Source organism: Sorex araneus, chromosome 1 (genome assembly GCF_027595985.1).
Source record: "Sorex araneus isolate mSorAra2 chromosome 1, mSorAra2.pri, whole genome shotgun sequence".
NCBI classification, from domain to species: domain Eukaryota; kingdom Metazoa; phylum Chordata; class Mammalia; order Eulipotyphla; family Soricidae; genus Sorex; species Sorex araneus.
In genome coordinates this window covers 25,577,077-25,589,713 of record NC_073302.1, presented here as the reverse complement: position 1 = coordinate 25,589,713, position 12,637 = coordinate 25,577,077, and the positions used below count along the sequence as shown (strand labels likewise).

Genomic DNA, 12,637 nt, shown 5'->3' with positions numbered 1-12,637 from the left:
TGCTTCTACTTCATCTCTTAGGCCAGGGCATTTTCTTTCCTACCCATTTCTCCTGTCATCTCTACCTTTTGGCAAAATGAAATATTTCCAACACATTTCACTGGCCCCTGGAAGAGTCAGGAATAACCCCTGTGCATCACCGGGTGTGACCCCCCCCCAAAAAAAGATAGAACTTTCCAATCCAGGCCAGAGCAGCTTGGCATGTTGTGAAAACAATGTAAGTTGTATTTGCACCAGGATCCCTAACATGACACACTTTAAAACAATGAAAGCAGAAGGAAAGTAAGGAGGTGCATGACTGACAGCACTGTGAAGTTTGCCCTACGGTGGCTGTTTCCATCATTACCTTCAAATGATCTGGACCAGAGAGACAGCACAATGGCCTAAGCCCATTCTCTGCCTGCAGGAGGCCCAGGTTTGTCCCAAGCACCACCAGGTGGGGCCCCAAACGAAAAAACAACTGCAAATGATCATGTCCTGACTTTTTGACACCCCACTTCTGCAACTGTTATTCTCTCCATTTCCACAGCTGGAGAGGGAAGGAAGGCCGAGTGTTTAGGACACTTCAGAATCATCCCACTCAATCTCCACTACCATCCCTGGCAGTGACTGCTATTATCCCGTTTTATGCAAAGGACATGGAGGCTCAGAGAGGGCAAGAGCTCAGAAGGTGGTGATATGAGAACAGGGCATTCGACATTCAAATCCAGAGCATCTAACGTCAAAGCTTCATGCTCCTATCACTGCACCAGTATGGAAGAAGTTGGTAAGCTTTCCCTGCCTCTCTCTCATGCTAAGTTTTTTTCTCTTTTTTTCTTAATGATTATTATTTTTTATTAGTGAGTCACCGTGACGGTACAGTTACAGATTTACACATTTTCATGCTTTGTGTTTCCCTCATACAATGTTCGAGAACCCATCCCTCCATCAGTGCCCATTCCCCACCATCAATAAACCCAGTATCCCTCCCACCCCCAATCCCATCCCTCCACCCCACTCTGTGGCAGGGCATTCCCTTTTGTTCTCTCTCTCCTTTTGGGTGTAGTGGTCTGCAATAGGGGTACTGAGTGGTCATCGTGTTCAGTCTCTAGTCTACTTTCAGCATGCATCTCCCTTCTCGTGCGGGTCCTCCAACCACACTTTACTTGGTGTTCCCTTCTCTATCTGAGCTGCCTTTTGCCCCAGCATCTCATGGTAAGATTTTGAAGGACCTAAGTTGTTCACACTGCCATATTCATAAATAGAAATAATAGTACATGAGATTATAGAATATTTCACTTATCCTTGGCAACATAAGCACAGATATTATGCTTCATAAGGAATGAAGACTATCATGATGTACATTGCTAATAAAATCATGGTCAGATGATAGCTTTTAACATAATTTTCCAAAGGACGGATAATTAATGGGTTTCAAGTTGAGTGCCAAGTGTCATCAACTGGTGGTTACTCCTTGAAATATGCTGGAAAAAAATGATCCCATGGCTCCATTTAGGTAGCACCATGACCCACCTGTGACTCTGGTCTGCGTACAAGTGAGGGAATTTATGGAAGTTATTAAATCATCAACCCTGATCTGCAAGCCCGCCCTCCTGCCCCCTCGAGCCTCATTTCTGCTTGTACCAGCTGACTCCCTGAGTGACGTGTCCAGCGCGGGTGCGGGGGGTAGCCAGGGCTCCTTCCCGTCTAGCTCCTAGCTCTGAGATGTCACCCGGCCTGGCCTGCCTCCAGGTCACTCTCAAGCCTGGCCTCATCATGTCCAGCTCAGTCATTTGAGTACTAGCCAGTCACTGAAGAGTCTGGACTCAGACTCTTTTGTGGCAATTATCTCCTAAGCTCAGAGACACCAGCCACAGTGACCCACCCCCCTAAACCCAGCATCTCCTTCCTGCGAGTCCCTTTCCAAACTTCTGCATTTTCATCCTCACAGCATCTTTGTTGCCTCGGCTATAGGGATAGAAAGTGTTTTCCACCTCTAGTAACTTCACTACCTCTAGTACCTTAGAGTACTCATAGTGTGGGCCTTTAAATTAGTAGTGCATGACATGAGTGCTCCCCTCTGCACCCCCTAAGCCCCCCCCTTCTGCCCCATTACTTAATCTAACTGGACAAAGCTCAGCTCTGCAGATGATTCTGGACACTCACCTTTGCCAGCCACTGACTTCGAGTCCCATCTCGCCCCTTCAGTCACCCATTAATAATCCTTGCCATTAAAACCTCTGTTCCTGCGTGGGGCCCGAGCGATAGTGCAATAGGGGTACTGAGTGGTCATCATGGATAGGGCACTCACCTGGCAGGCAGCCGACCTGGGTTCAATCCCTGACATCCCCTCTGGTTCCCCTGAGACACCAGGAGTGATTCCTGAGCGCAGAGCCAGGAGTCACCCCTGAGCACCACCAGGTATGGGCCCCAAACCTCTGTTCACATCACCGTGTGGCTCCGTGTCCTGCTGCACCCACCCGACAGCATCTCTGCCCCCGAGGACCTCCCCTTACTCTCTGGTCCCGAGGAACTCCCCTGACCACCCCCACACCCCCCAACACACACACACACACAGAGGGGGAAGCACGTGCCCCCACCTGGGCACTCGAGCGGGATGCATTCTCCAGCTGGGCCTTCAGAATGTTGCACTTCACATGGTCGGCCACGGGGGAAGGCAACAGCGGGGACTGCAGCGTCTTCTCAGAGACTTTCTTCTCTTCCGCCTGCGACAGAAGTTGCACGTGACCCATTAGACGTGAGAAGAGAATGACGGCGAACCTGCTCGCACCAGCCCAGCTGCAGATAACGGGCAGACTTCAATGTATAAACCTAAACGGCACCAGCCCCTTCTATTCAGCCCAAGGACTTGTGAGCGTCGCCTAGTTCTCTGGCCCACTAGGGAGAGACGGGATTAGGGAGCCCAGCAGAGCAGAGGGTCCAAGAGAGGAGGCGCTCACAGAGGGTCCAAGAGAGGAGGCTCTTAGAGAACCCTGCAACTAATCGAAGGTAGAACTCACCTTCTGGCTTCCTGGCACCTCATGCTGCCACCCTACCCCCACCCCCCATGCAGTTCCGCTTCTTCCTTCTGTGGCTGTTTCTTTCAGACGAAGACACTGTGATTTGTGAGGTCAATGAGAGCGGTAGGCTGGGAAGGCGGCCCCTGGACTGACCCTACGCCTCGCATGCAGGAGGCCTGTTGTAGTAGAATCAATCCCTGGCATCTCATGGGCACCTAAGCACAACCAGGAACCAGCTCTGAGCAAGGAGCCCAGTGTAGCCCTTGAGCACCTCTGGGTGTGGCTCCCAAACCAAGATAATAATAATGACAATGAAAAAGCAGCATTGGTATTTATACAGTGCACCCTGCAGAACTGTGTCTCTCACTGTGAATCTCTCGTAGAAAGTGGTGGCCGTGTTACTTCATAGGAGAGTGTCTCAGACTCAGTAATTTAACTTGCTCTTCCCACCTTTGCCATCCCCCCTATATTAACTGAATCTGTACCTATAATTCATAGGATCCAGTGGAGGTGGATTAGCCTGGAACTACCTAATTTAAGCATATCCAAGTAATAATACATTCAAATCACAGGCCTGGTGACTAGTAAACCAGTTAAGATAAAGTATGATGATTATAGAACTATTAAAAAAATACTCATCCGTCAGAAAGAAAGAGACAGACATAGAAAGATTGCACTCATATGTGGAATATAATATAACTGAGAAGTACAAGTTGGCAGTGATGCAATTTCTGGCAGATCTTTCTCTGGACTTAGTTACTAAAATACTAAAATACAGAAACCCAAAACCGTGAGGCCACTAACTGCTGTCACTCGACCTCATACCTCTTCATTCTCAGCAATGGAAAACAAATTATCAAATGCTTCCTTTTCAGCAGGTCCAACTTTAGGGGGGAGACTCTCCAAACAATAATAGTGAGTTTTGTTGAAATACTGAATGCAATCAAAGTGAAAGTAAAGTGAAATTTATCAGTTACACAGGCGGGGGGGGGGGGGCTAGGGGTGTAAAGGGGACTAGGGGTGTGGGGGAGGGCTAGGGGTGTGTGGGGATGGGGTGGAGCTATACTGTGATTCTTGGTGGTGGAATATGTGCACTGGTGAAGGGATGGGTGTTCGAGCACTGTATAACTGAGACTTAAACCTGAAAACTTTGTAACTTTCCACATGGTGACTCAATAAAAAAAATTTAAAAAATACTCATCCACCTGTAGAATCCGGCATCATTTGCGTTGGGACACATTGCACAGCCGTTCACAACAGATTGCCTTAGGGCTTGTGAAGCCTACTGTGGCCTTTGCTAAGACAGTGCCTGGCACAGGAGTGAAGTGAAGAAGGCTACAATGCCATGGGGTTAGGATGGGAAGAGGCAAGTGTCTAGAAGTCAACAGGTTCAAGTCAAGTCTCCATGTAGTAGCTCAGTGACCATGTGCCAGGACAAGAATAACATGTTCTAGGGACGGCTCAGCGGACACGTGGTGAGCATGAGGCTGTGAGTTCAATCCCTGCCAATGTGCTGTGTGCTCCCACTGTGATCCCAGCAGCACTGCCATGGATGATGCGGAGTGCGTGATCTCCAGAACATGGCTACAAAAAGTGTATGAGCATCATGACCAAGTATGTGTGTGTGTGTGTGTGTGTGTGTGTGATATGATCTCAGCTCACCGCAACAACAACAACAACAACAACAAAATGGAAGGGCAGCAATACAAAAAAAAAAAAAAGACACTTTTAAAGGCTTCAAATTCCGCAAGTTCCAAAACTAATTTCATTTACTACTTCAAAATTTCTGTTGACTGCCTTGATACACATGGGCGAAGTATTATGAAAGCGCTAGGGGGAGTGTAATGCAAATGGCTGGTTAACCTCACTTACTAAAGAAAAGGGCACAGAAACAATTTTCCCAGTGGGATCTCCAGAGAAGGAAACATTGGGTAGAATAAGGAAAACGCAGCATTTTTTTTTTTTTTTGCAACAACAAGAAAAGTAGAGCCAGAGGCATGGATTTGAATCTTGGCTTTTTCCTTATCAGCTCCACAGAAAATAAAAGTGTGTAAGGACTGGAGAGACAGTGCAATGGGTAGAGCGTTGTCTTGCATGCACCTAAGCCCGGCTGGTTCCCCAGCACCATGTATGGTCCCCTGAGCCCCACCAGGAGTGATCCCTGAGTGCAGAGCTAAGAGTGAGCACAGCCAGGTGTGCCTTTCCCCCTTCACAAATAAAAGCACAGGCTAGGAATAAAAGCATAGTTGAAGTCCTTGGTTCAACCCCCTAGCATCACACAGACCCTCAAGACCAGAGTGTGACCAGGGTAATCCCAGGGCCAGACTATGAGTAGCCCCAGGCTCTTGAGTGCCCTTGGATATAGCCTCTCTAAAAGATGTTTCAGATAAAACAAGATGATGATAATAATGATGGTGGTGGTGCTGGAGACAACTCAAACTGAAAATCACCAGGGCCGAGGAGATAGTTGAAGCGATAGAGCACGTGTTTATTAGCCCTGAGTTCCATGTGCTCGTCCCCACCCCAGCCCCCAGCACCACCGGGTGGGGTCTCGATTAAATGACTGAAAATTGATGCCAGGAGTTCCTATCTTACTGAGCATTTACTAGGGGCCAGCGACTAGTGAAACGCATCCTACGCTCGTGGAATCCTCTCATTGAACCATCCTCTTGGGAGGCAGGTTCTAGGACTGTCCCTGTTTTCTAATTACGAGACACAATGCGAAGAGATGGTGAGTCCCTTGCCCAGGGGGACTCAGAAAGTCGACGAAAGAGCCAAGATTCATAGCCAGGAACTGGGGACTCCACAGCAAGAGTCCTCCCCACTCAGTCCTGAGGAGCCCCTTCACCTCTCGGCGTCTTTATTTCTTTGTAAGATCATTATCACAATTAAAGGAGAAAGCAAGATGGGAACAGCTCGTTCGTGTCAGAGTCTTTGGTTCTCTGGTTAGAAGGCGCATACATCGACAAAATAAACGGCCATCAAGCTGGACGTAAACCGACTCACTGGATAGGAATCATTATCTCGGGAGACTTGGCAAAGACCCCAAAACTTATTTATCTGAAAAGACGGGGTTTACCATATCATTTTAGAATAACTTAGCATGTGACATAAATCCTGTTATATTGTTTACTACTAGAAAGGGTGTTTTTTCAAAAAAAAACTTTATTAGTGAATCACTGTGGGGTATAGTTACAAACTTACGAACTTTCGTGTTTGCATTTCAGTCGTACAATGATTGTTCACCCATCCCTCCACCAGTGCCCATTCTCCTCCACCAATGTTCCCAATATCCGTCCCACCACCCCCACCCCACCCTGCCTCTGCGGCAGGGCATTCCCTTTTGTTCTCTCTGCTTTTGGGTGTAATAGTCTGCAATAGAGGTATTGAGTGGCCATCGAGTTTGGTCTATAGTCTACTTTCGGCACACATCTTTCAACCCAAATGGGCCCTCCCAATATCCTTTACTTGGTGTTCCCTTCTCTATCTCAGCTGCCTTTTCCCCCAGCATGTGAGGCCAGTTTCCAAGCCATGGATCAGACCTCCTGGTCCTTATCTCTACTACTCTTGGGTGTTAGTCTCCCACTCTGTTATTTTATATTCCACAGATTTCCTATAGAATCTGGAAAACACAGACATAGAAAGACATGATCTTTCTATGTCTGTATCTCTCTTAGAAAGGGTGAAGGGTGTTTTTATTGATGTGGAGTTAATTTTTATTTCTTTGGGGTTTTTTTTGGGGGGGATTCATTTGGTGGTGCTCAGGGACTGTTCCTGGATCTGTGTTTAGGAGTGACTCCACGTAGAACTCAGAGGACCATACAGTGATGGGGGGTCTGAACTGGGATGAGTGGATGCAGGGCAAGCACCTTAATACCTGTACTACCTCTCTGGGACCCAAGAGTTAATTAAAAAAAATTGGAACCACACCCAGTGATGTTCAGGTCTTACTCCTGGCTCAGTGCTCAGGGCTCACTTCTGGTAGGCTTGAGGGACCATAATAGATTGCCAGGAATTAAATCAGGGTCATCTGCAGGCAAGGCAAGCACCCTGTACACCACCTGTACTATTACTCCCACCCCCAAGAGTTACTTCTTAAATTAAATTTAACTTTTATGAATAATATAGCAAAATATAGGAAGTTCTAAAGCCCACTGAGGTTTCTCACAATTGCTTAAGGGAATGTAGTTATATTGGCAGTAATGACCGAAGACCTATTTTTAAAAAATGAAATGCTGCTAAAATAAGAACAGAAAGAAAGTTCAGCATTGATTTTCCCCTTGAACTCGGTTATTCTGAAATGCTTCTTGGACATAAAACCTGTGCGGGCTTGTTCCTGTTCAATCTAGACAAAGCAAGAGCTAATGTTCAGCTCTATGAATTGATCCAGGTGAAGGCCAATAAAAATTCTGGAAAACCTGACCATTATTAAATGAATTATATTTGACTATTATTATCTGAAGCACAAGAGGTGTTTTGTGGTAGAAAAACATCTGGATAACTACCAAACTACAATTCTGGCCTAAAAATTGGTTCCAAAAATGGCTATGCTTTCTCTCTTTTATATGACCATAGTTTGCATTTTATGTTCCCTTTGCATTGTGGAAATATGCTTGATCATTCAATATGGAGATACAGATTTTATAACATACAAATGAATGAAAATTGTGCTTTGCTTTTTTTGAGTTAGAAATAATCCATCTGGGGATGTCATGTGAGGATAAACAAATGATTAGATGCATTTTAAAATTGTTTGTACATACTGTTTACACATTTGAAATCTGATTCAAATCCCTGTGATTATTTTGGGTACAACTTTGGAAGCGGGCAGTGGGTATGTCTTCTTAAATAAAGAAAAGGAATGTACTTACTCCTTAGAAGGATTCCCAGCCTCCGAGACTGGAAAAACACTTTTAAATCTTTGAAATTATTGGTTCCCAATTGGGATAAGTGATGAGTCTGTTGCAAGGAACGCTTTATTAATGATAAGAACTCATCATATACTTATGTGTTAGCATTGAGTCAAGGTTATTTGATAGCATTAGCTCAGTGATTTTCAAGCCTTTTACACCGATGAACTGGCACCGATCCATGTGCGGGCAGGAAGGTCGAAAACCACACTATCTATCTTACTTGCTTGTTGATATATTTGTTCACGGAGAGAAGAAAAAGAGCTCAAGTTATTGCTTCAGCTCCAAGGAAATGCTCAACAACCCAAGGCTGTCTCATCTATCCTCTGAACCCAGAGCAAGCCATTCTCAAGGGCCAACAATAGTCATGGCATGTATAATTTACAGTTTGTGAGTTTTCTGCTGCTTGATGCTGTACTGCTTTGAAATACATTTTAAGTATGTATTAACCCCTAGGAAGATCTCTATTAGAGACATTTATTGTATGTATTGCCTAAGAAAAGTTGAAAACCACAAGACTAAGAGTAAGCTCAACCCAGAGGCTGTCGGTTACACTGGATTGACTCTCCAGCAACCAGAATTGGGCGGGTTTAATAAGTATTTGTTGACTGCATAAATACAGGTGCCATCCTGCAGGAGAAATTCTCCACAGCTGGCCCTCAGGGACAGTGATATAAGATGCGGAAGTGGTGGGCGGAGCCTTGTAGTTAAGGCCACTCATGATCAAACGGACATTCCTCTGCCCTGCTGAGGGGTGACAGGTGTATGCAAGGTGTGCCAGGGAGGGGAAGGTGGAGTATGGGGCTGGGGGGGCAGCTAGTCTGCCTAGGTGTAACCCCCCTGTGCTCACCAGCATAGATAAGAAGAGGGGTTACTCTGAGGTCAAAGCCCCCAAATTCTTCCTATTCCTTCTTATGAAGCTAAGCGTTAGGATGGGAGCCAAAACCCACAGGTAAAGAAGACTGTTTCCTTTGAAGATTTTAAAAATTAAATGATACGTCTCCCAAGCTATGGAGCAAACCTCCTGCTCCTTATCTCTACGATTCTTGGGTGCTGGTCTCCCATTCTGTTATTTTATATTCCACAGATGAGTGCGATCTTTCTATGTCTGTCTCTCTCTTTCTGACTCATTTCACTCAGCATAATACTTTCCACACTGATCCACTTATATGCAAAGTTCATGACTTCATCTTTTCTAACAGCTGCATAGTATTCCATTGTGTAGATGTACCGAAGTTTCTTTAACCAGTCATCTGCTTTCGGGCACTCGGGTTTTTTTTTTCCAGATTCTGCATGGCCTGGAAGCCGGCCTCACATGCTGGGGGAAAAGGCAGCTCAAATAGAGAAGGGAACACCAAGTAAAGTGTGGTTGGAGGACCCATTCTGGATGGGAGGTGTGCGCTGAAAGTAGACTATAGATTGAACACGATGGCCACTCGATACCTCTATTGCAAATCACAACATCCCAAAAGAGAGAGAGCAAACAAAAGGGAATGCCCTGCCACAGAGGCGGGGTGGGGTTGGGGCGGATAGAGTGGGGCAGTGGGAGGGATACTGGGATCATTGGTGGTGGAGAATGGGCACTGGTGGAGGGATGGGTACTCGAGCATTGTATGACTGAATCACAAGCATGAAAACATGTAAATCTGAAACTGTACCCTCATGGTGATTTACTAATTAAATAAATAAATAAATAAATGATACATCTCGCTGTGTCCAACTAGGAGCCATTTTGTCCTTCAGGACATATCTGGAAAATTTGGGAGTCAATGATGTTTGTTGATACACCTGGACGGGGGAGGCGGGCGTCTGAGCTACCAGCATCTAGGGAAGCTACAGAATATCCCACAATGCAGAGTCCTCCCAATCCCCGAAGAGTTACCAGCGCTGAATGCCCCTGTTGCTGAAGCTGAGAGCCCCACGTGTCACTGGTGGAGGAAATGAAGATGCACGTTGGGGAGCAAAGGACACAGAGAAGTGAGAGATGTCAGCCCCTGCGCTGTGATCCCGGAGAGCCATTCCCCTCCCCGGGATCTCAGATGTTGAGATGGTTGAATAAAGTAACAGGTGAAACCCAACACCAGCATGCTACAGCTGTAAGATAAAATCTGGCTTATCAATAAGGCTGCCAGTGTGCACATAAGAACATGGTTTAGGGGGTCAGGAGGGTGGTGCAAGTGATAGATCACGTGCCTTCTGTATGAACACCCTCGGGTACCATCCTGGCCACTGTCTGACACCGGCCCCTCTCCCGCAACGCTCAGTGTGGTCTCCATGATAATAACATTTTTCAAAAAGAAGACGGTGTACTCCCCCCACCCCCCCAAAAATTATTTACTGTCCTATTCTCCCATCCTTATTTAATTTCACCTTTTCTTGCATCAGCAATTACTCAAAATCTGCTATGTTCCAGGCACATATTTAATGAGAGGAAGAGAGTGGTATGAACTGAATTTTGTGCCCTGTTCATTCATATATTAAAATCCTAACCTCCCAAGGCCAGAGAGATACTCAGAGGGTAAAGAGCTTGCCTTGTACACGACTGACCTATGTTTGACCCCTGGAACCTCCTAGGATCCACTGAGCCTGTCAGGAGTGATCTCTGAGTGCACACCCCATACCACCAATCATAACCTCTAACGTGATAGCTTTTGTGGGGAGGAGGGGTAAGGAGGTTGGGGTTCTGGGCTACACCTAGTGGTGTTCAGGGGCTATTCCTAGCTCGGTGCTTAACTCCCTGGAGGGACTCGGGGGACCATATGTACTGCTGGGGATAAAACCGAGGTCGGATGATGCAAAGCCAGCGCCTTCCTCTCTGCACTGTCTCTCCCGCCCGCCCTCCACTGTGATCGTACGTGGAGACAGGCTTTGGGAAGTTTTGTTTGCTTTTGTTTGTTTGGGGGCACACCCTGTGAAGCTTGGGGCTTGCTCCTGGCTCTGCACTCAGGAATTACTCCTGGAGGTGCTGGGGCGGAGGGGAGGGGGGACGGTATGGGATGCCACGGATCAAACTCAGGTCATCTGCACACGAGGCAAATGCCCTACTTGTTGTACTGTCGCTCTGGCCGCCTAGTTTTGTTTTGTTTCGTTGGCTCTGGGGCCACACCTGGCAGTATTTCAGGGTTCCCTCTGGCTCTGCACTTAGGGATCACCCCGATGGCATTTGGAGGGCCATATGGGGTGCTGGGGGTCAAGCTTGGGTCAACTGCAAGCAAGTTAAGCACCCGACCTGCTGTACTATTGCTCTAGCCACCCCCTTATTGTCTTTTTCTTTTGCTTTTTTGAGGGGGTCACACCTGGCGATATACAGGGGTTACTCCTGGCTTTGCACTCAGGAATTACTCCTGGCAGTGCTCAGGGGACCATATGGAAGGCTGGGCCTCGAACCCCGGTTGGCTGCGTGCAAGGCAAAAGCTCTCCCTGCTCTACCATCGCTCTAGCCTCCCACCCCACCCCCCCTTTTTGTCTTGACTCTTAAAATCCACCTAGAAATTAAACCCAGGGGCTCAGGCATACAAGGTAATTGCTCTAACGCTGAGCCACATCGCTGGTCCTAGGAATAATTAGATTTAGGTGAGGTCAGGAGGTCAAGCCCCCATGACGGGATTTGTGACCTTCTAAGGAGGAAGAACGAGCTCTCTCCTGGCCAGGGAGGCTGCAGGGTGAAGGCAACCATCTGCCAGCCGAGAAGAGAGCCCTCACTAGAAAAATGAGTCATCAAGGACTTTTGATTTTTGAACTCTCTGGCCTCCAGACCTGTGACGTCTGTTGCTTACGTCAGCTGGAGGGATTTTGTTACAGCAGCTTCACACAGAGGGACAGAAGAGCAAGGGCTGAACACGGACATGTCTCTCCTGAAACTTTCCGTCTGAAAGCGGGGAGAGAGCTCTGGCTTCCCAGAAGCCTCAGGCCTGAGTGACAGCCGAGCCCCGAACGCCGACTGCTAGAATCCACCGAGAAGGCAGGCGAGGGGACACTAGCTCTGCAGGGACACACACGCCGAGCAGAAACGTCAGCAGAGATGGAGTCATCCTCCTGACCCTTGTCTCTACTGTCCTTAGGTGTTAGTCTCCTCTACTGTTATTTTATATTCCACAAACGAGTGCAGTCCTTCTATGTCTGTCTCTCTCTTTCTGACTCATTTCACTTAACGTGATACTCTCCGTGTCTATCCATTTATATGCAAATTTCACGATTTCATCTTTTCTAACAGCTGCATAGTATTCCATTTCTCACGTGCTGGGAAAAAGGCAGCTGGGATAGAGAAGGGACCACTGAGTAAATGATGGTTGGAGGACTCACTGGGGATGGGAGACACATGCTAAATGTAGACTATGGACCAAACATGATGGCTACTTAGTGCCTGCATTTCCAACCATAATACTTGGAGCCTGAGACCTCCAAGCCTGCTCGGATTGGCACAGGGCCTCTTCTGCCCAGATTTCCCATTTTCCAGCAGCTAGGTGGTCACACCCAGGGACTGCCCCCAGCACCGTGTAATCCCACCAAGTGGCCAACATCCAGAGACTTAAAAGCAAGCTCCCGGAACCTTGCTTTTAAGTAGACATCTTATAGCCTACTTCTCCCTCTGGGAGAACCTGGCAAGCTACCCAGAGTTTCCTGCCCACATGGGAGAGCTTCGCAAACTCCCCATGGCGTATTCATATGCCAAAACCAGTAACAATGCTGGGTCTTATTCCCCTGATCCTGAAAGAGCCTCTGATGTGG

At 47.2% G+C, this 12,637-nt stretch overlaps 1 protein-coding gene across 4 annotated transcripts in view; it reads right to left on the bottom strand.

Moving 5' to 3' along the window:
* Positions 1 to 12,637, bottom strand: part of EPB41L4B (erythrocyte membrane protein band 4.1 like 4B) — a 166,923-nt gene that overhangs the window by 40,049 nt on the left and 114,237 nt on the right. For all 4 annotated transcript variants that reach the window (XM_055135479.1, XM_055135459.1, XM_055135472.1 and 1 more), the window contains exon 18: positions 2,580 to 2,705. In XM_055135479.1, the coding sequence (XP_054991454.1) occupies positions 2,580 to 2,705 (126 nt within the window). The remainder of the gene's footprint in view (positions 1 to 2,579; positions 2,706 to 12,637) is intronic.